We start from the raw sequence: 22,966 nt of genomic DNA on the forward strand, positions 1-22,966 counted from the left end.
TGGCACAGGACATTTTAATCACAAAATAAATTTAAGAAAAAGGCACAGAGAGGGGCATTTTAAATGTAATAATTGAATTATTATACTTTATTTGACAGTACAAATAAAAGTCATACAGTCAGAAACACCACAAGGCACAGTACAGCAGCACAGGCATACAGTTTGGGACATAATTAATCCTTCAGTGTGTTACATGTACCACAAGGTGACAACAAGTCATTGCTGACAAGTTTGAAAAAAAATGTATATGGTCTCTGATTTAACAGAAAGTGTTCATGAGAAGAAAGTTTCTCATCAAGGTCCTTAAGGCTAATATGTATCAACTTCACAGTAACAAAGCAATAATCCATATATATATATATATATATATATATATATATATATATATATATATATATAATCTTGTTGGTCTTGTTATTCAATATCATACAGTACAATACGATACAAGCCCCTCTACATTACATTTACTTACACAGATATATAACTTAAATTACTTCATATATTACATTACACACTATCCATTTGCAGCTCAATACAAAGCAGCTTTTAAACAGTCTTGAAACACTTAATAAGATTATGTAAACAGTAACATTAAAGCTTTATGCTTTCTGGAAATTTGACAGTCATAGCTTTCAAATCATCACCTGAAAACTTTAAAACACACAACTAACGTCCAATTAAACTAAAATGAAATGTGCAATGGCACTGATTTGTTATAATGCGGAAGAGAGATTGACCCGGCAAGATAAAGTTAACAATGAAGTGGTCTGTAGATAGGTTCAGTTTTAGTATTTTTTTAGAATGTATTCACCAATGTGTTGGAATTTGTTGGACAGTCTTACTATAAACCAACCCTACACAACTGCACTACTGGTCAAATTATGTTTCTGTTGGTCCATCCAACATGACTAAAGGTGGACAGCGGTAAGAGGAAGTGAAGTCAGATAATGTTTTTTCAGACATAGTTTTAGTTTATTCAGATGATGTTATGTTGGTCTATTGATGTAGCAACTGTTCTTTCCTGAACATTGTTTTGGTGTAAACAAAAGTAGGTGTATTTTTCTCAAAGTCAGCAGGGATTGTGTGTATTATAACAGTCTTTAAGAAGAGCAAGTACATAATGAAATATAATAAACAAGACATGGACTGGGATTCAGTGAAACCTGTGGCATGCATTATGTCATCATGTCATCATGACTGACAGCTAAAAAGAAATTACAAACTACAACTTACAAAAAAATATACTGTCATTAATATTGTTTTGAGAGTGACAAATTGAAAATAAAATAAAAAGGCCACCTACTGCTTGAAGATAACTAACTGAGAAAGTATAGAACAAATACAAATGATCTTAAAGAAAAAGTTATTTCCAAAAACAGATCCGGCAGTTTGGAAATTAACTCTTCTAAGTCTTCACCCAATGAACATAAACCAATTTTTATTTACTCTGCCTACTTGCCTCAAATAAATGCCATTCTAATCCCATTCATAAAGAGTTATGTATTTATGACAGAAGCAGTATGAACACCACATTATAGGTTTGACTGAATCCCATTCACTAGTGTCAACACAATGGTGGAGAGGGTCAATGCACAGCTTCACACACCCACTGCTGAATTTAAAGCACACTGCAATAGTTTTTTTCGGCACTTTTAACCTCCCACCACCACCCTGATCGACTCAAATGGCTATTTATTTTTTCTTCCTATTTCTTCAGACCTTTGCTGCGCATGCATTCATCCACCCAAAGTCCATAACCTCTCTCTCTCTCTCTCTCTCACACACTCGTTCAGTCTCTTTATCTCTCTCACTCTGTACTTTTCAGACCACCAGCCAGTGATGCAGCTGTGGGGAAAATCGAATATGCCCATGAAATAAAACACAGTACTATATTATTCTACTACTTAATTGAAACAGATTAAAAACAGTAATATCATTAATTTGAATACTGGTCCAAAACTAGCAACTTCACATTCAGTCGTCAACAGCAATAGACAATTCTAAGGATGCAATACAAATAAATCATAATTAAGTCAGCACTTACTGTGAACTGCCGAACCTCCCCGTTGTCTACCAAATGATGCTCTGTCTCTGGGGTGATAGCATAGGCCAGTCTCTGTTTAAGGAGAAAGGGAGCAATTGATATAGTTTAAGAAATTGTAAGTTAAATATAAAAAAAAATTACTTGATTTTTGATGAAAGATTTAACATGTATACTAGAAATTCCATTTTGGCCAAAAAGCTCAGACTTACATCACAAAACTTCCCAGGCAGTATGCAGAGTTTGTAGATGGCGTATAGAGGCACCATGGACATTGAGGAAATAGCCAGACACCACCCCACCATGTTAGCCCATGGAGGAAACGTGTAGGTGCCGTAGTTTGGAGGGTTGAACGTGGCAAAGCTCACCACCACCATAAACTATGGAATAAAATAATTTGAGCACAAAGGACCTGAGGAAGCATCAGTTCCAAAGATTCACTTTTCATTTCAAGTCCTCTTAAAAGCAAATTAATTGAGTGGTTCAATGTAATTTTCTGATACAGGATATATATATATATCATCCTGCTATCTATTTTTAACGAGGTTTGGGTTCCAATGTACAATAAGTCTGTGCACAGACTCACCAGGAGGAAGCAGGGGCTGACAAACTTCCAGCACAGCCTCCAGTACATGCCTGGTCGCTGACCAATCATCTCTTCAATGTCATCACTGAATCGGTCCACTCCTGAAACACATGGAAATACTTCCAAATTTCCTTCCAAGACATAGTTGAATACAGGCTTTGCTAAAATTGAATATCAGGTATTGAAAATATTATCAAGGCACTAGGTACTTATGTATATGGTCCTTATGCATACGTTTAAATAAAAAGTTTTTCAGCCATTCAGAAACGCATGACGCAATATATAAAAAAAATCTATTCACAAATTAACCATTTGCAGTGACTAAAGTCACTCTGCAGAGCTAATGGTAATACGATACTGCACCATTTTTACCTCCATCCTCTACCATTACAACTTTCTTTCTCTTATAAACCTGGCTGTACTGTACATTTTGTTTCTTCTGCCTGGAAGGCATCTCTCACTACAGAGGAATATATCCAGACTGACGACTAGGTATTTAGCACAGTTTAATGTACTTGTGTAATGGACAACCGAACGAAAGACCACAGTGGCCAGGGGTTCCTGTCAGCAGTTATGAGGATGAGGAAAAAAAGGCCCACTGAAGCCTTAGGCTTGATTTATCTGGATTGCCAAGGTCAGGACCCAGCAAAGTTGGCTAATATGCTGACCCCACCGCCTGGGGCCTGGTTAGTATTTAACCCTTTTATAGATCCCTCCACAGTCAGGTTCAGTAGACATGAGACAAGAAACTCAACACAGAAGTTCAGGTCAACCTTTTTCCCTAACCTTTAGATTGTTCTTATAATATTTTGTGCCTGCTGGAGTTTCAAAATGTGGGTGAGTTTTTCTGAAAAGTGAGTTTTTCTTGTTTTCAGCAAGCATAGGCGGCGCCAGGGAGGGACTAGGGGGTGCTGTAGCTACCCCTAGGATTGCCATAGCACCCCCTTAGAACCCCCAAGAAATTGCTGTGGTTGATTTATAAATAAATAAAAAATCGTTAATGTGTAAATAGTATAATTTATATTTGAAAAATGAATAAATACATAAATAAAACAAACCGATTATTTTTAGGCTAAAAAATACAGGTGATCGTATTCGGCCAAAGGGTGCAGCACACATTGAACTTTTGACCTTACTTCCGCAGTAACATATTCACACAGAAGAAGAAAAGCTCAATATTTGGAGCTGTTAGGATTAGAGAAGTGAGTCTAGCAATGGATAGTTTTTTACTCCCTAAACGTCAAGGTGTGGAGACTTTATCAAAATCTGTAAATGAGACTGAGATATATGGTGAACTTATCACCAACCGGGACGAAGAAAGGAGGAAGGTGATCTGACCACAGCTGTGATTGCTGCGTAGGATGCTTAACGTCACCCTGCTGTACATGACATTAGACCAGGGGATCGCACAGCCAGGCCACAGTGGGTGAGTCAGCTGATAGGGGTCCATGCAAGAACTTTACTCTTATCTCTGTCTTGTAGAAGAACATTACAGTGAACATGTGTTTTACAGAAATGTGAATAAATGGATCACCGAATCTAAAGTTATACAGCGCACTGGACATTGGTTTATTTTTAGCCCAGAAAACATTTTCGCCGTCAGTGGCTTATTTAGATATTATTTAGTCACTACAGATATATACGTGCAAGTGTGAAATCTGTGTGAGGATACATGTGCGTGTGAGTTTATGTGTTTATGAGTTTATGCTTGGCTATGGGTGGTGCATTTGGCCTGCTGCATTCATCTTCTGAGCCACTGTATGAGAGCTGCAGTAATGATTGTTTGAACCTGGCTTGTTAGCTGGTATTTGAAATATGTTTGGTTGGCTAATCAGAGTTCTATGATGCTGTTGTATCAGCAACTTTAAATCAATCTCTCTCGTTCGCTCGCTTAGTAAACCGCGGCGGAGATGGGTGGGCATCTGCGCGAATGTGTGTAACGTTAGCCTATTTGTGTCAAGGGAAACTCAAAATTTCAGAGCACCCTCACTGAAACGTCCAGCAACCCCAAAGCACCAGCAAAAGAACATCTCTGGCGCCGCCACTGTCAGCAAGTTGTGCTGTAGGTGAAAAATTCATGAAGGTAAATATCCATCATGCATCAGTTATTCTTTAGCTATTAATTTACAAATAGAACTGGAAAAAGGAGGAAACCCCAAATGGCTAACTGTGAGAAGTCACTAATCAGCACATAAAGGGTTGAATTATGAGGCGCTAACATGTACTATAGAAAGGGTTATTTACTCCTACACAACTAACATATTTATTCCATGTTGTGCTGATGAATAATAACCCTGGAGACATGCCATTTACTCCAGAAAACGTCTTATCTTGCGCAGAGATAAATGGTAATTTATAGAGATTTGGTCTGTTGAATGGAGTGATACATATAAAAAATACAGCATTGTAGAGATGGCAAAATTGTGTAAAACCAAGTGTCAATATAATTTAGACATCAGGAGAGACATTGACTTAGAGGTCACCCCCACTTGCCACCCACAACAATCTACAACCTAGCTATTAGACAGCTGACTCCTGTCCATGACAAGTGTGAATTGCGTGTTCCCCAGCTGCAATTTTCTTTATGTGGATGCTCACTACTGCTGAGTGAACACAGAGGTAACACAGGCAGCGTTCAAAACACGGGCCATTTAACCTCACTGAGCTCTCATGAGCAGCACAGCTACATCGTATCCTTGTACCTTAACAGCACATGCTTATAGACTAAAGAGGCCAAAACCATTCATGGGAATAGACTTTCTAGCTGCAGTATCTTACACAGTGTTGGGCAAGTTACTTCCAAAATGTAATACATTATAGATTACTAGTTACTGTCATTTGAGAGTAATTAGTTATATTACAATATTACTGTCTCTGAATTGTAATGCGTTACACTACTTTTGCATTACTTTTGAGTTACTTTTACCAAAATAACTGGGGAAGTTTGATTTGGCAGCTAGCTTGTGAATCCACTTTAATACATCATAGATTATTAATATTTTGTATAATTAATATAAATATGCAAAGTAACTAAAGCTATAAAAAAATATATAAGTAAAACGTATAATAGGCAAGTAGGAGAAAATGAAAATACTCAAAAGTACGGCATTGTTGTAAAATGTTTGTTTATAGCACTTGACTAAGAAATTCATGTTGTTTAGTTTAAAACACTCTAAAGGAAATGTTCAATTATAGTGTGATTAAAACTCACTATTTACATTATTTACAGTAGGCTACTTGATTTACAGCTGATTTGTGAAAAGGTAGCCTACACAACCTTATTTAACAGTAATTTAGTATTACTGCGAACCGTCACAGGAAGTGCTTTTTATTTTGAAGTAGGCTACAGGAAGTTGTCTGTTGTGTAGCCTACTCTTGCTAGCTTACTGAGAAGCAACATGTCCATCAGGCTCAAGTTGTTCACTTTCTTGTTTGTAAAACTGCAACATATTGAACAGTAAATGGTCACAGTAAAAGACAAGCGCTTTTGGTCGTCATTCGAAGCCATTCCACTACAGGCATAGTTACTCTCTACGGCTGATAAAATGCAATGATATTTACGTGTAGCAAGCCTCAACATTAATTCCCGACATGTTTATATCTGTCAGCCGCTGACGTACCGTCACCTGTTGGGACATACATGCTGTCCGTACCGTCTCTGGTTCTGGCTCTGACCACGGGAACAGAAACAGGACAGCTCACTTCAACGCAGTGTAATAACTCCTGAAAATAATATCCATCTCGCAAATGTATCTGTATCTCAACCATCGAATACAGCGACAGGAAAATAATATGGCTTTTTTTTTCCTGTGAAGAAAGGTGTCGCGGTGTTGGTGAATTCTTAAAAAAAACGCACCACTAAATGTTGCGTTAAAATGCATTGTAACTCGCGTTACTGAGATTGTAACGAGTATAATTTTACCGAAATTTAATTAGTAATGTGTTACTAAAAAGGAATACATTACTGTAATTGCGTTACTTTTGTAACGCGTTACTCCCAACACTGATCTTACGTCTAATAGAACGATGATGCATTGTGGCACAGCACAACAATACCAAGAGATTTCTCATCAAACCCTTAATACAGCATCAGCTTTGCTGGCCATGAAAACATGAATTATCTGTTTTATCCTTCGTCTTTCCTCCTGTCCATCTTTCTCACCATAAAACCATGCAATGCCAATGGCTTCAATAAGCACTCCAAAGAGAATTGATGTCCCTGCCGCAAAGTGGTCCAGCAGAGTGAACACATACATCCCACCCTGGAGAGAGAGAGGGGAAATATAATAAATGTACAATAATTGTGCTAGTATAATAAGCTTAGGTTAAAGTAAGAACAGACAGAAAAAATGATGATTCAGTTCATTGCATTTGCAGAAACTTAGATTAGTATGGCAGTGTTACAACAAGAGCTGGTGAAAATGACTAGATGTATGTATGAAATTGTATGACTACCCTGTACTATACTTACATTTGTAACACAGAAGAGGGATATGAGGAAGGTGGCAGAAACAATGAAGAGGGTGAACAGCTCTCTGTGCTTGTGGAGGCATTTAAACTCATCAATCAGCCCCGTGATCACCGATTCCATCCCACCCATCTGCAAGAGAAGACAGAAGAGTTAGAATAAAACACAAAGTCAGCGAGTCACTGTTGATATCCCATTTTTTATTGCATTACTGCTGCACTGAAGCACCAAAACACAACAATTGTTTGTTTCACATTTTGTCCAATGATTGTCTGAAAAGCATGCTGTCATTTCCTTTAACATTACAGTACATGAACTAAAATACCCCCAAACGCCGGAGATATTGCAACATGTGTGGGTGGGTGCATACTCACAGCACTGTCAATTCCCAGTGTCAACAGCATGATAAAAAAGATGACCGCCCACACTGATGATCCAGGTAATGTTGCAATGGCTTCTGGGTAAATGACAAACACCAAACCAGCACCTACAGCACAACACATTCAAGCAAGGAAAATAGAAAACAGCCCAAAACACACTCACAAATTAGTGTTGGAACTTTTAACATGGAAGCGGACATAAAAGAAAAGATTGCTAAAAAGCTAAAAGTATGGTTAAAATGTAGATACAAGATACATGTTAATTAATACATATGGTATATTGGAGAAGAGTTTGTGCAACATGTTAAATTTATAATGACTTTGTTAGCAACACAGTTCAATGGAAAGCATTGGTGGCATCCAGTTCATGTGGGTTTTTTCATTTATTACAGTCCTGGCAACTACATTTAGCTCATCTTTAATATTGCTCACTTGTGGAATAATGAGGGAGGACATGTGCTCATGGAAATTTTATGTTTGCCTGAAACATGTGATCTGTTTAACTAATTTATTGAGCTCAAACTTTCTAAAAATCTACATATAAGCATGGCACATGAATACATTTTTTAAATACATTGTTACTCATCATACATTTTCAAAAGCTGAGGGAAAAGCCTTAACTTGATCATAGTCTGCATAGTCATGCTTATGCACTATACACTCACCTAAAGGATTATTAGGTACAACTGTAAGATTTCTCATTAATGCAATTATCTAATCAACCAATCACATGGCAGCTGCTTCAATGCATTTAGGGGTGTGGTCCAGGTCTAGACAATCTCCTGAACTCCAAACGTAATGTCAGAATGGGAAAGAAAGGTGATCTAAACAACTTTGAGCGTGGCATGGTTGTTGGTGCCAGACGGGCTGGTTTGAGTATTTCACAATCTGCTCAGTTACTGGGATTTTCACGCACAACAATTTCTAGGGTTTACAAAGAATGGTCTGAAAAAGGAAAAACATCCAGTATGCTGCAGTCCTGGGGGGTGAAAATGCCTTGTTGATGCTAGAGGTCAGAGGAGAATGGGCCGACTGATTCAAGCTGATAGAAGATCAACTTTGACTCAAATAACCACTCGTTACAACTGAGGTATGCAGCAAAGAATTTGTGAAGCCACAACACGCACAACCTTGAGGCAGATGGGCTACACCAGCAGAAAACCCCACCGGGTACCACTCATCTCCACTAAAAATAGGAAAACGAGGCTACAATTTGCACGAGATCACCAAAATTGGACAGTTGAAGACTGTAAAAATGTTGCCTGGTCTGATGAGTCTCGATTTCAGTTGAGACATTCAGATGGTAGAGTCAGAATTTGGTGAAACAGAATGAGAACATGGATCCGTCATGCCTTGTTACCATTGGGCAGGCTGGTGGTGGTGTAATGGTGTGGGGGATGTTTTCTTGGCACACTTTAGGCCCCTTAGTACCAATTGGGCATCGTGTAAATGCCACAGCCTACCTCAGCTGTTCTGACCATGTCCATCCTTTTATGACCACCATGTACCCATCCTCAGATGGCTACTTCCAGCAGGATAATGCACCATGTCACAAAGCTCAAATCTTTTCAAATTGGTTTCTTGAACATGACAATGAGTTCACTGTACTAAAATGACCCCCACAGTCGCCAGATCTTAACCCAATAGAACATCTTTGGGATGTGGTGGAACGGGAGCTTCGTGTCCTAGATGTGCATCCCACAAGTCTCCATCAACTGCAAGATGCTATCCTATCAATATAGGCCTTTCATTTCTAAAGAATGTTTCCAGCACCTTGTTGAATCAATGCCATGAAGAATTAAAGCAGTTCTGAAGGCAAAAGGGGGTCAAACACGGTATTAGTAGGGTGTTCCTAATAATCCTTTAGGTGAGTGTATATATATATATATATGCACACCACATTTCAATCACAGACAAATAATACCATACCATCTCTTGCAACTTTGTCAAGGTCTACGTTGTGCTTGTGGGACATGTACCCAAGGAAGGAGAAGACCACAAAGCCGGAGAAGAAACTGGTTAAAGAATTGATGGAGCTGGTGATGATGGCATCTCTGGATCAATTAAATCAAATGAGATAAACAAAAACAACATAATTAGAATGTCAAAATGCCATCAATCAGTCAATATCATCATCGTTGACCAGTCAGTCAATTGAAGAGTATGCCATGGGTGGATTAAAGGTGTTCTCTTGCCTTCAACATGAAAGGAATGTTAACTTTCTGTAATCCGTCTGGGTTGCAGAATAGTTAAGAGGCTCTTGATAGATGTTATGCATAAGTCAGGTAATCAATGATTTGCCAATTATGTCACAGACTTAAAAGTCATCCACCTGCCTTAGGTTGGAAGGTAAACCTTCTGCAATTGCAAAAATGTTTAAGTAAGTAGAAAAAAATAAACAAATAAATGAGTTGGTCATTGTTGAATAAACACTTGGTGTGTGAAATTGTGTGAAAGGGAATTAAGGAGAATTAATTTAAACGTGCAGCAGTAACATTGTCCTACAGAAAATGTGCAATTCCAAAAGATATTTTCGGCATTTTGCCGAGATATATGTTCAGTGTAGTAAAAAAGGCAAAACAGGAAGATAAAAGCCTCCTGTGAGATGATGATTATGATTTTCAAAGAGTGCGACAGTTTTGATTGGTGTTATGGCTGTCTGTTTGCACAGCACGGTGTCAAAGACATAGTGGGTTTCAAGGAGCTTCAAAGGTTATTGTAATTCACCTGCTTATGTTGCCTGTTTGTGTGTGTGTGTGTGTGTGTGTGTGTGTGTGTGTGTGTGTGTGTGTGTGTGTGTGTGTGTGTGTGTGTGTGTGTGTGTGTGTGTGTGTGTGTGTGTGTGTGTGTGTGTGTGTGTAGAAGCAACTCCCCATCCTCTGTCTCTGTGAAACCCCTCATTTTTCTCGTTGTGTGTCTTTACCTGTAACAGTTGTTGCTGAATTTGTTGTAGCTGGAAAATGCAATTAGCACACCAAACCCCACTCCCAGAGAGAAACAGATCTGTGTCGCTGCCTCAATCCAGACCTGTGGAGCAACAGAGCAAGCACACTTGTGTGAAGCGGCAAACAAAAGGCACAGGAGAGGAAAAAAGCCATTATTAGGGATAATTGCAGGAAACTCATTCAACGGCAGCAGATGAAAGACACTAGTGAATACGGGGGGTAATTTTGCAAATTACTGCTCCATGAATCTATCTAATCTAATTCTCCAATTGCTGCCATGCATCTCTCCGATGCTCTCCTTCTCCATAACTGAGTCCTGCATGCTTACTTATTGAGCTCCTTAGTGCTGTGATAGCGGCTTTCACAGATAAGGAACATATTAGAAACGGGTTACGCAAACAATTTTTTCACTTTTTTTTATGCCTTGAGTAAATGCCTCTCTATTGATACTTAACATTGTAAACCAATGTTGTGTTAAATTCTTTGGTCTACACAGTAAACAATGAGAGAAGGCTGACAGTTACCAGCTCTCAGATTGTATGCATTAATAACACAACAGTTGTCAATTGAGTTTGCAGGGATAGTTCCATGTTCAGGCTTTTGTCAAACCTGTAGATCAAAATGAAAGACGATTCATTTTACCAGGGACATTTTGTGTAGCATTTGCTGGGTTGGTTGTGCATCTAATTGTGTTTAAATTTAGTTTAACTCTCTCTATTTTCTTATGGTTCTCTATTCTTATTCTATTTTTTTGTTGTTCTGTGCATGTAATATTGAAACACCTACAGCACAATTAACATTGCAAATAACGTTGATATTGCCTTTGTTCCTCCTTAGCAGTAAGTCCTCGTTGCTAGCAAAGCTTGAATATGGATTGTTATCTGCTTACTATAAATGCAGAGGTTAACTCACATAGTAACAGCTCACACTATGAACACATATTTGTCATTGTTAGCTATTTTAAAATGATCTAATGTTAACCTATATGCTTGCTTTCTATGCTGTTGTTACTGGTGTGCCACGTGCACAGCTAATGAAGTAGTGCAATTATGTACCATATGTACCACATAAGTCTAGCTTAGCACATTAGCATGATATAGTCGACCAACTATGTTACAAGACACTAGCCAAGTCTTTTTAGCACAATCACACTGTTTCTTTACACATTGATATAAGTGCTAATGTTAGATAAAAGAAATAAAACTAAAACTTTCCAAAAGCAAAGCATTTCTTTAAAGTGTCTTTCAGCCACAGTGCCTCCTTTCCTTCTCCTGAACACAAACCACTCTCCCCTCACTCGTGTCCCCCATCTCTCCTGTCCACACTCACCTTGGCATCACAGAGTCTGAGAAAGTCTACAGAGAGGTAGGCCTTAATGCCATCGATGGCTCCAGGCAGAGTGACTCCGCGGACCAGCAGCACAGTCAAGACTACATAGGGCATTGTGGCTGTGATCCACACAACCTGAAAGGGTCGCATGAGGCACGCACACACGACACCCGCACATTTACACAGAGAAAGAAGGCCACACACACACACACACAGTCAGATTCACACATAAGCATGCATGCAAGAGAGTAAAAAATGCATGTACAAATTTATATACACACAAACAGTGGTCTTAAATGGCTCAGTAGATTTAAACTGGACAAGAAGATGCCGCATTTCCTTTTTAGACATTTCTTTAAGGTAATTCTACAGCTAAAATTGAGTCACTTGACAATTACTGGAGTGAAATCATAGTATTTTCATAACATATAAGTTTCCACATAATGAAACATGGCTACTGTGTAATTTCCCACCTTTCCAGATGTCTTGACTCCCTTCCACAGACTGAAGTAGAGCAGAACAATCACTACAGCTAGACAAGAAGTCAACTGCCAGCGTGGACGGCCCAGGTTATCAATACCATTACTGTCCTGGATGTGGAGCACCCGTCGTCTAAGGAAACAGAATATTCTGGTAAGCACCATAACCACTCCTGATTCGCCATTTAAAGTTTACAAAAATGACCGTGACAGATATGAAAGAGCTGCATCCATATGTTCCAAATGTTAATATACAGTATACAATACATGATGCATATGCTGTCTCTGAGGCACATACAGTACAGCAGTTCTAAATCTTTTTAACATCAAGAACCCCTAAACTGACACAAATTAGACCACGGACTGCCATTTGATAAGATTTTGTCCCAGTGTGTCCCACTTGATGGAATTTTTGCTATCAAGTTTTATTACAGAAAGTGAATGAAATCCATGACCCAAATAGTCACACATTCTGTCATTGTGTTACTTATGGATGGAATTATAGTTAAAATAAATTATTCCCCTTTTTGCTGGTGACCCACTGGAACCTCCTTAAAGGACAATTCTGGCGCAAATTGAAGTCAGTTGAATCACGAATGCTGTGTTTGAGCTATGTTACTGGTTACTGGTTGCACGACGTCCGACTGGTCATGACTGTTATCCAAGATGGCGGCCGCATGTAAACATTAACGCTACTGTCTTTATAATCTATCTTTGTAATAAACTGTCTGTACACTTACAAAGTTCTCAATGCTTCGGTTTGCATATAGGGACCCTCATTATGCTACCGTTTATGTGTGGTGCTATTTTGAGCCTTGTTAGTGGTATCAAATAGTGATTTACCCTGTGCCCTGAAAGCTAGCGTTAGCAGCTAAACCCCGGTTTGCGGTAGCTTGTTTCAAGCTAGAGACACATTTGATTAGCATGAAAACAGATCCCAGAGAATGTTCGACTCGGTACACATTTGTTATTAACCCCTAGGTTCAATTTGCGCCGGAATTGTCCTTTAAGGTCCCCTGGTGCTCCCTGGACCCCACTTTGAGAACCACTGCATTACAGTATGTACCAGACTTCAGGGTTGAGTCTTTGATCCCATGTATGGCAAGCAGTCAATTGGATGCCAGATATTGTCCTCGAGGCCATGGGGAACCAACTGTTTCTTTAAGACCCCGTGCAACAATAAAAATACCACAGTATGTGCATGTACTGTAATAGTAAGTGTCCTATAACATCATTATTCACAACAGTTGAGCTATACACTTGGATCTGGTCTTGACATCCTGCATATACATTGGCTTAGCAATCAATGCCTGGCCTTGTTGGAAGCTCAGTACCTGGGGGTGCATCAGTGACAAGATACTTGTAAGACCCTAAACAATCTGGCTAGATGGATACCACATGAAGTGTTGGTACATCTGTTGCTGCAACATGTTGCATTATTGAACAATCACAAATGAACTTGCAATAAAAGGTAACATATTTTTTAAAGTTGAATTACATGTGTCACCTGAAAGTCTTCAGAGACAGCCTAACAGATGAGATTGAAAAGATCAGCTAATGCTCAGCCGATGTGGTCAAATTGTCTGCAGGTGGTTCTGTGTAAATAGCACACTGCCATTTCAACAAGAATGGATCAAATGTCTAAACTGTCACAACAGAACAACCCCTCGCTTGTTGGAATAAGAGGCACCTGGCCAGCTTCACAGAATGGAAGCTGCATAAGATAAATGCAGCCAAACTCTAGATCCATTTTGAGGAAAGTATAATTATTCATAATAAGATATTTCAAGACATTCCTAGATCTATGCAAAGGGCTTACACATGTAGTAATTACAAAATCTTCAGTTATTCTGGAGACTGAGCTTTGAGCGAACTCCGCTCCATTACACCATTACTGCAACAGTTTTCATGTGCACTTCCTGCAGTGGAAATGTGTGGGTGATATATAGTAAAGCCTAAGTTGTGCACTGGTTTAATAGTTGGACATATTGTTATGTTTTAGTCTCTCAGCTGATAGTGTGTGTTGTTAGCCTGATGAGAGGGTCAGACTGACAAATGACACATGAGGGGGTGTTTTGGTTGATCTGAATTAACCCAGCCATTGCAGGTGTGTGGGGGAGATTCAGATTGAGATAGTTACCGGAGGTAGATAATCACGGAAGCAGCATGCTGCAGGCTGACGCTGAAAACCACATGCTATCACACGGAAGGACAATTGAAGACAAAGACGCTGAAAGACTGAAAGCTTAAAACCTGGCCGTGCTCCAGAATGCGGAATGACCCTGCGACTGGGTGAGTCAGTTTAACACAACACAATCCCTCTTAGGCAATAAAGTATACACTCATCCAGGCCAGCCTAGTCTCATTCTCACGTTAAACGCAACACGCAGGGAGAGGAGAAAATACCATACCATGTTAAGAGCTAGGTTAGCCTTTAGTAGCTGTGTGTTTTTGTTATATGAGCCCAGGTTAGCTTAACATTGTAACAATATACATACAGTATGTTTGCCTTTAATTGATTTCAAAGTTTCCATGTTTTCTGTAGGTTCAAAGACCTCAACAAAATATAGATATTTCATAAAATAAAATATTTGCTTAATTTTGGAATAGAACATTGTGTTTTAAAGCCATTTTACTGGTATAAGTTATATAATGAATACAATTTAAAGGCAGTTAGATCTATAGAAATAGCCTTTTTTGTGGAACCATCATGGCAGGGCTTCTTAACATTTTCTTTTTCCGTCACACTACTTTTAGGTCCCAGAATTCACATTTCCAATTACCTGCTAAGTTGTGATATAAGTTTGACTATGACACACATATTTTCAAGAGCATGGAGGGGCTCCAAACTGACTATAAATCTATGTAATTGTATTTACCTAAATTAGAACTAACTATATCAAACAAACTATATTAACTATATCAAACAAAAACAAAAAAATCAATGAATAAATGTTATAGCCTGATTTCAGGCCAACTTACTCAAAGTACTCCTGAGCAGGGGTGGACTTGTAAATATCACTGACTGAGCTGTTGTCAGCCCAGTCGGAGCAGTTAGGACTGTTCCAAGTATTGTTGCAGTGGACCCACGGCAGCTCGCTGGTGAATGAGGAAAAGAGGTAGAACAGCGCCCAGGAGATGATGACATTATAGTAGAAACCAACGTAGAGGGAAATGAGGATCACTGTAAAGCCTACACCTGTTAGGGGAACACAAATGATTCTTATTTATATGCATTACATGACATAACATTAGAATATAACAACTTAGTCCTTCTACATTGTTCCTCAATTACAGAGTAGGCCTACTGCTTTCCATGACTGACTTCCATGGCTGCAAAAATGTCCAGGTCAAGTACTGTACTTTGAAGTACTTTACTAGTATTTTCATTTTCTGCTACTTTATACTTCTAACCCCCTACATTTTAAAAGGGGCATGCAGCTATAGTTAATAGCTACTTTCCACATAAAGACTTTCCATAAATGAAACATATGATAAGCTTATACAATACAATGAACTGGTAAAGATTAAACCAGTGCTTTCCAAACTTTTTGGCTCATAACCCCTTACTAAAAAGCACTGACAACTGCAACATTGCCAGTTGATGTCTGGCTGGTGAACTTTGTTGCATGTCACTGTGCATCTCTCTTGGCATTTTCTGTAATCTTTTTATTGTTTGCTATCAAATAAAGGAATATTATGCCCCCAAAATTAACTTGCAGGTTACTTAAATAACTGTTTGAGAACTAAAGGGGTAACATGATCTATATATAATCTATATATAGTTATGCTATTTGGGAAAAATCCATAATAGCAGGGATTGCATTTTGAAGTAAGTTGGGAACCACTGGACAAAACTACCAAACCGTATAAAAAGTAGTTTAAAATAGCTGAACCTGCTACAACAGTAAACTGCTGATATATCAGTAACGTAAATCATGTATTATATAATAATAAATCATTCAAAAGGATTTGTAATGGACAATTTAGATATTGTTGTATTGATACTTTTTCTTAATCAAAATGATCTGAATACTTATTGTACCACTGAATATTTCCAAGTTGGAGGATGCACACACAAAATACAATCAAAAAACATAATAATATTGACTGCCTTATTCTAGTGAATGTTAGCTGATCAGGACATTGTTTATCGTCTGGCTCAAGGAACCAAACTTTGGACTTCTCTCGGATGTTGACTGAGTCACCTTTTCGCTCTTTAATGCAACACATACCTCTAGCATACTGTATGCTTTTATCACCAAAATATGAACTAAAGGATACAGTGCTAATCTTACGGTTTTACAAAATTCTTCTTTTTTTCCTCTTGATTGCAGGAATGTTTAAAAGCGAAACAAGTTATGCTTCGTAGGTATTTGGCCATAAAAGAACCATTGTGAATCAGTAGAAACAGTTATATGTTCCACACACGGGTCAAACGTAGGCATTGCTGTTCTGAACAGTGACTACATCCTGACAGATTCCACCACCAAAGAGCACACCAGAAAGCACAATCTCTCACTCAGCATGAGTACACCAGACCATGATACACGCCTGCGGTGTCGCAGAAAGCACCACACCTTCTAAAGATTGCCTCTTCATGCCTTAATTATCAACACATCTGCCCTTTCTATGAATCTGAAACAATGTCCACTCTTCTAAGGCAGAATTTAATTGTTAACCTTTGCTAAGAGCCACGACCACAAGTGTGCCGTATTGATTTCTTTTGTAACGTGGATGTGATATTTGTCCAGGGAGCGATGCCTCTTATTAGCGCCACATGCAGCCATGCCATCTCGCCATCTCTCTCTCTCTCTCAGTCTGCCTCTCTCCATCATTTTCTTCAAATGCATTGATCCTGAGAGGAAACCAGCTTGTTGATCAGAATAATTACTGTCAATATGACCATGTGTATGTGTGTATTTGAATAATTACTGTTATCCCCCCGCTGAGAGAAAGAGAGAGAGTGAAGCGTGTGATTAGAATGTCAACCTACTCAGTGTGGTCCCTGACAGACGGCACATGTTCACACGCAGGAGGCACAAGCCCAGAGGCACACACACAAACAGCATGAAGGAGCACATACAGTACACACTGCGGGCCACCTTCAGACCAACAAGGACATGATCTAACAAAAGACAGTGGTGCAGCATCATACTGTGAAGCAACAGCTGGTCTGCTGGTAATAATGGTATTTGAGGTTGTATTTCTGTTGAATCTTTAGATTCATAGTGAGGATTTAAGTGAAAACTATAGCTATAGCAGGGTATACAGTGCAAAGACAGAGATGGATGTATACACAAACGTCACAGATTGTAAACTGCGTACAGAGAATAATAAGTTGAACAAAGTAAAGTGTATTATTATATTTTCAACCAATGACTTTGCTCAGAAATGGTAATTGGTCTCAATGTTTGTTTCTCCATTAGTGCATGTTTGGATGGCATTCTCCTCAACTGCGCTTTGCTTATCGATGTGTTAAAAAGTACCCCTTGAGAGTGTTCCCCACCCGCCACTATTTGACAGAAGGATTTGGGCAATCAGGAAAAGAGTCTAAAAGCCCAATTTTCATATGCATTCCATCTGAGTGCCAACGGAACCTGATGTTCCGGGGAGGATAAACAATGCCTGTCGCCTCGCTCAAAACAGGAGACAAGCAGACAAAAGAGACTACATACCATGACAGACAGATTTTAAACACATGTGAAAGCATTCCTGGTCAAGAATTTGCATGTGTACATCATCCAGTGTGGGCAATGTGTCTGTATAACTGGATGTGTGTCATATGACCACTTCCTACCTTTAAATATGGGACAGATCTTCCAGACGCCTGCTGCCCCCTCTCTGTTATACTGTCCCAGAGCCAGCTCCATGTAGAAGAGAGGCATGCCTGCTATCACCATGAAGAACAGATATGGCACCAGGAATGCACCTGAACGAACAAGCGCACGCACACACACACACACACACACACACACACACACACACACACAGAGAGAGAGAGAGAGAGAGACAAGTCAAACTTCTTCTCTAGATACACATATTGCTATTTGTTTTAGGTGAAATTAAAAGTTTTCTGATCCCATATCAATTATAAAGTTACTGTTTTATAATTGTATAGTACTATTTTTTTGGGTCCTTTTTTAGATTTGGTATAACAGCCTATGCAAGGTTCTTTCTTCCTTTCTATTTTTCTTTATTTTAATTTTGAACAAAAAATAATGATAAAATAAAATATAAAAACACAATAAGTGCATAGCAACACACCTAAAGGAAAAAAACAATATCTGTAAAGTGTTACAGATAATATTTTCAATCTGTCCGAAAAGGAGCGGGATGAAGCCGAAGCTTGTTGTTTTTCCCACCTGTCATTCAACTTTAAATAGTTCCTGTATATATTATATATTTTGTAAATGTATGTTTCATATTTTATATTATATATTCATAGCAAGATAACATACATACATCAAATATATATATATATATATATATAATTTTAAACACCTACCAAACATTTTTTTACATTTTGCACAAAACACATTACCCTAATAACCCACCCCAGTACAATCAGTATAACAACCCACCCTCACAATCATCTCTCTTCATCCTCATATCCTGTTAATAAAGTGTTTTTATACAACTTTATAAACTTTATTATGTTTGTACAATGTTTTAGCACCTGGTTCAAACTATTCCACAAACTCACCCTACAGATTGTGATGCACATACTTTTTAAAGTTCTTCTTATTTTGAGTTTTTTAAAGCAACACTAGAACACTTTTCCCACTATGAACCCCCTACAGGTTGGAAGCAGAATTGTCCATTACATTACATTATGCAAGTTTGCCAGATCGGGTAGCAGATCTGTAGTTTGAATGAGACATAATGAGACATTACGACAGCGGTAATGGACAATTCCGCTTCCAACCTGTAGGGGGGACCGAAGCGGGAAAAGTGCTCTAGTGTTGCTTTTTAAAGTTTAGTTCTTCTCTCTTCTGCCTTTCTATGAACATTTTTTGTAAATTTCCCGGAAGTAAATTATTTCTTGCATTGAACATGATTTGTGCTGTCTTAAATGTAACCAGATCAATGAACTTCAGAATATGTGACTTATGGATATATTATAATCTACCACAAACGATTGAATTACATAGCATCAGTAAAGTCACATAGGGAATATGGTGATTAAAAACACTCACTCATTCAGGGCACCATGGTGGCTTAAGGCTTAAAACTCCCATTGTCCCTGGTTTGCATCTAGCCAGGAACCTTTGTCTTATGTCATTCGCTGTCTCTTTCCTCTAATTTACTGTTATCGATCTACTGTCAGCTATCAAATGTAAGCATAAAAAATAATAGAAATTTGGGTTTTACCTTAAATTAAACTAAGTCATATTTTCCATAAATACAAGTATGACAACATGCGGGATGTGGGTGACATATAGTCAGCCTCGACTATGGCTACAGTATCATTTATAGCTCTCAAACGTAATGAGAGCTCTACGTATGTTAAACAGCCATAATTAGTGGCAGTGATTGTTAGAGCTAATCTATTCGGAGCAGCTGTGGTGGTTTTTCCCCTATTTTGATCTCTGTGAAGGGGTAAAACAACCAGCGAGCACAAGGAGCTGAAACTGAAACACAAACACGCACACACACACACACACACACAAACACACACACACACACACAAACAAACACACACACACACACACACACACAGACACGCATGTGCAAATAGTCTGAGCATGCACTTGCATGCGCAAATAGTACAAGCAGGTGAAAATATACAGCATGCAAGCATGTGTTAATTACGTTTCACCTTAATTTCACCTTCTTCTCTCATTTTTTCAATATTTCACTTCGTTTTCTCCCTGTCTTTTCTTTCAACACAACCACGCACAAACATCAACCCTTCAATTCCTTCCTTCACTTCTCTCGTAGGAGATGAGGTCAATCTTTCTCACATACAGTAAAACACACGCTCCATCCTATCTTCACTTCCTTACTCCCTTCTCTATCCACTATCTCTGGTAGGGGACCCTTTAGACATGGGAACAACATCAGCCTCCTCCCCTCACCCCTTTAATCCATCTCACCTCCTCCATTCTTGTAGCAGAGGTAGGGGAATCTCCAGACGTTGGCGAGGTCCACGGCAAATCCGATCACAGACAAGAGGAAGTCGATTTTCTTCCCCCAGGTCTCCCTTTCGTCCTCCCCACTGGGTTTGGTCTGAGTAGGAGTCGGAGCCACTATGGTGGTCGAGGTGAACTGAACCCCATTCTGCTCCTTCACCAGGATCAGCTCCACCTAAAATCAGAGTTTAATACAAGCAGATGCAATAGGCGCTGAAAAACATACTAGTGTAATTTAACATCTCTTTAAGTCACCGAGACTCACCCTCATTTCAATATTCACTCACTTCCCACACATGACAATCACCTTAATTTCATCAATTCTTCATGTACCAGCCCAGGCTCTATATGTTTTATCCTCTGAGTAAGTTAAGCAAATTGTGAACATTCTACTGAATTAGTCCTTATTTCCATTTTAGCCTCCAGAAAATGTGGCTTTTGTTACCATTATGGTTCTTTTTCCCACCCAATGCTTTTTAGGTCTGCAGAAATTGAGTTAGACAGACCAAATCAAAAAGAAATGCACTTAATTAGGAAGCTTTCCCCATGCAGTGATTCAATTAGGCTTTTTTAAGCAGTCTGAATTGCATGCCATTAATGCACTACATGTGCGTCAGATCTGCACTGACCTCTTTGGGGCCCATGGTGTTGGAGGTGGGCTTTTCTGGGGCTACAACAGAGGACATCAGGCCGACAGGGACTCTCTCTGTCAGCATGGAGGGGTGCACAGCTTTCGGGAGGTTGGGGATGAGGAAGCAACGTAGGTGCGGTTGCAGATTCTTGAGAAAAACACAAGATAGAACTTTATTATTTCCTGTTTAAGAAATTGAGTTACCATTGCAAACATAATCATACTTGAATGGGATTCAACAGGATTTTCAAAAAAAGCTGATGGATTTTTCAAAATGTTAAGCAGACTGTACGAAAAAGAAATTAATAAAGATCATGGGTCGTTAAATACATACATTTATTTCAAGATTTCGAGATGTTACATGAAATTCAAAAAGAGCAAGAGGAGAGTGGAGAAAAGCAACAGAGAGTGGGATCCAGGCCGAGGGTAACAGGAGGGTGTGGAGGGGCGGGAGTGTCTCCACCAGGCCATCACAGCGTGCTCATTTTATTTCACACTTGTTGATCGCCATTTTGCTCACAGATTTGGCCCAGTGTCTCTTACTAGTGTCTAACAGCAACATGTTACCCACCACTATTTCCACTAAAATTGTCTTTAGTAGAAAAAGTGCCAGTATGAGGCCCCATTTGTTTCTTAAATATAAGAAAATTATCATTAAAACAGGTTTTAAATTTCTAAATTCTAATTTTCTAAAATGAGTATTATTTTTTGCTTTTTCATGTTGCCGTTTTATTTTTTCAGACTGAGTCTGAAATGTATTGTTTAAAACTGAAAGTGCATAATTTTTTAACATTAAACAATTGTAACATCCATTTTCATATCAATGAAACATTTTGTTTTTGCTAAAAATGTTGCCAAATTCAATAGTTTATTCTGTAAAGGACAGCATAAGGCAACATATAACACCTTAGATCACAGCCAAATGCTGTTATATTAAAAAAAAACAATATTAAAATGATAAAATGATATAACAGTTATTATTATGTTACAAAAGAAACATTTTCAAGGACAAAAAAACACTCACCTTTAAAATATGACAGGTGAAAGCTTCTCCCGTTGTCAGTTTGGACAATTTAATTCCAGTTGTGCTGATGTTGTTCAATGCGCTGCAAACTGATGCTGACCATATTTACGCAGACCGTTCTGGATAAGTTAGACTCGGAACCAGATTGAAGCAAAAATGTTTAGAGAAACTGAAAGAAAAAGGGAAAAAAGACAGTAAGACATAGAGTCAGGAGATGAGGATGAAGACAGAAAAAGATGACAGCAACTGGTATTCTATGAGGAGTTGTAGAAAGCCCTCCCACCCTCCTTGGCTCCAGTGACACACACACACAGAGCCCAGAGTACCCTGTGGTCTGGTATGGAGATCTGTCTGCGATACCACTCTTGTATGAGAATCAATCAACTACACCCCCCATCTCCGTCACACTCCTCCCTCCCTCCTCACCCAAGCTTCGTCTGTTGCTCCTCTTCTCTTTCACCATCACTGCAGTTTTTCTCTCATCTTATTTAAGCATTTATGCGGATGACTTTTCTTTACATTCAAATATGTGGGGTAAAAATAAACATAAATGCATTAAATAGTGCAACATGTACACAGATACAATGAGATTTCTTGCAAGTGTAATATTTGAAATGTTCTGTCTACACAGTCATCCACCTGACCCAGAAGCTTTGTTCTATGGTAAGTTTTAAATAATGTAAGCATTATATGAATCTTTCTTCGCCCAGGGATATAACTGCTGTGGCAGATGCTTCAAGTTAGTCGGTGAGTTATTATCTATTCTACATTGTGGATTCATATTCATAACATGAAGACCAGTGCAAGGCGTTGACACCATGGTATCATGTAAAAATGCACCAAATGCTTTTTCAATACATAAATCATGTAGAGTTAGTCTCTTGGTAGATTAAATGTTTGAATTAAGGTTGCAACAACTAGAACTGTAAATATTATAAAAATAAAATA

The 22,966-nt window shown here is 38.7% G+C and overlaps 1 protein-coding gene across 4 annotated transcripts; it reads right to left on the bottom strand.

Moving 5' to 3' along the window:
* Positions 1-57: 57 nt before the first annotated feature.
* Positions 58-22,376, bottom strand: slc6a3 (solute carrier family 6 member 3). 4 transcript variants are annotated; one of them, XM_036006589.1, is made up of 17 exons: positions 22,302-22,376; positions 22,019-22,187; positions 20,993-21,142; positions 20,328-20,538; positions 18,029-18,160; positions 15,211-15,427; positions 12,223-12,361; positions 11,750-11,884; positions 10,399-10,502; positions 9,405-9,529; positions 7,470-7,582; positions 7,099-7,227; positions 6,790-6,889; positions 2,628-2,728; positions 2,254-2,421; positions 2,045-2,116; positions 58-1,845 (listed from the first exon to the last, which is right to left on the bottom strand). In XM_036006589.1, exons 3-17 carry the CDS (start codon positions 21,077-21,079, stop codon positions 1,822-1,824), a joined length of 1,857 nt encoding a protein of 618 aa, XP_035862482.1. In that variant the 5' UTR covers positions 21,080-21,142; positions 22,019-22,187; positions 22,302-22,376; the 3' UTR covers positions 58-1,821. The 4 variants fall into 4 exon arrangements, with proteins under 4 accessions (XP_035862482.1, XP_035862481.1, XP_031154515.2 ...); XM_036006588.1 differs by having other exon boundaries at positions 20,993-21,094; positions 22,302-22,366; XM_031298655.2 differs by having other exon boundaries at positions 20,993-21,094; positions 22,019-22,360.
* Positions 22,377-22,966: the final 590 nt, after the last annotated feature.

This window comes from Sander lucioperca, chromosome 10 (genome assembly GCF_008315115.2).
Source record: "Sander lucioperca isolate FBNREF2018 chromosome 10, SLUC_FBN_1.2, whole genome shotgun sequence".
Lineage (NCBI taxonomy): Eukaryota > Metazoa > Chordata > Actinopteri > Perciformes > Percidae > Sander > Sander lucioperca.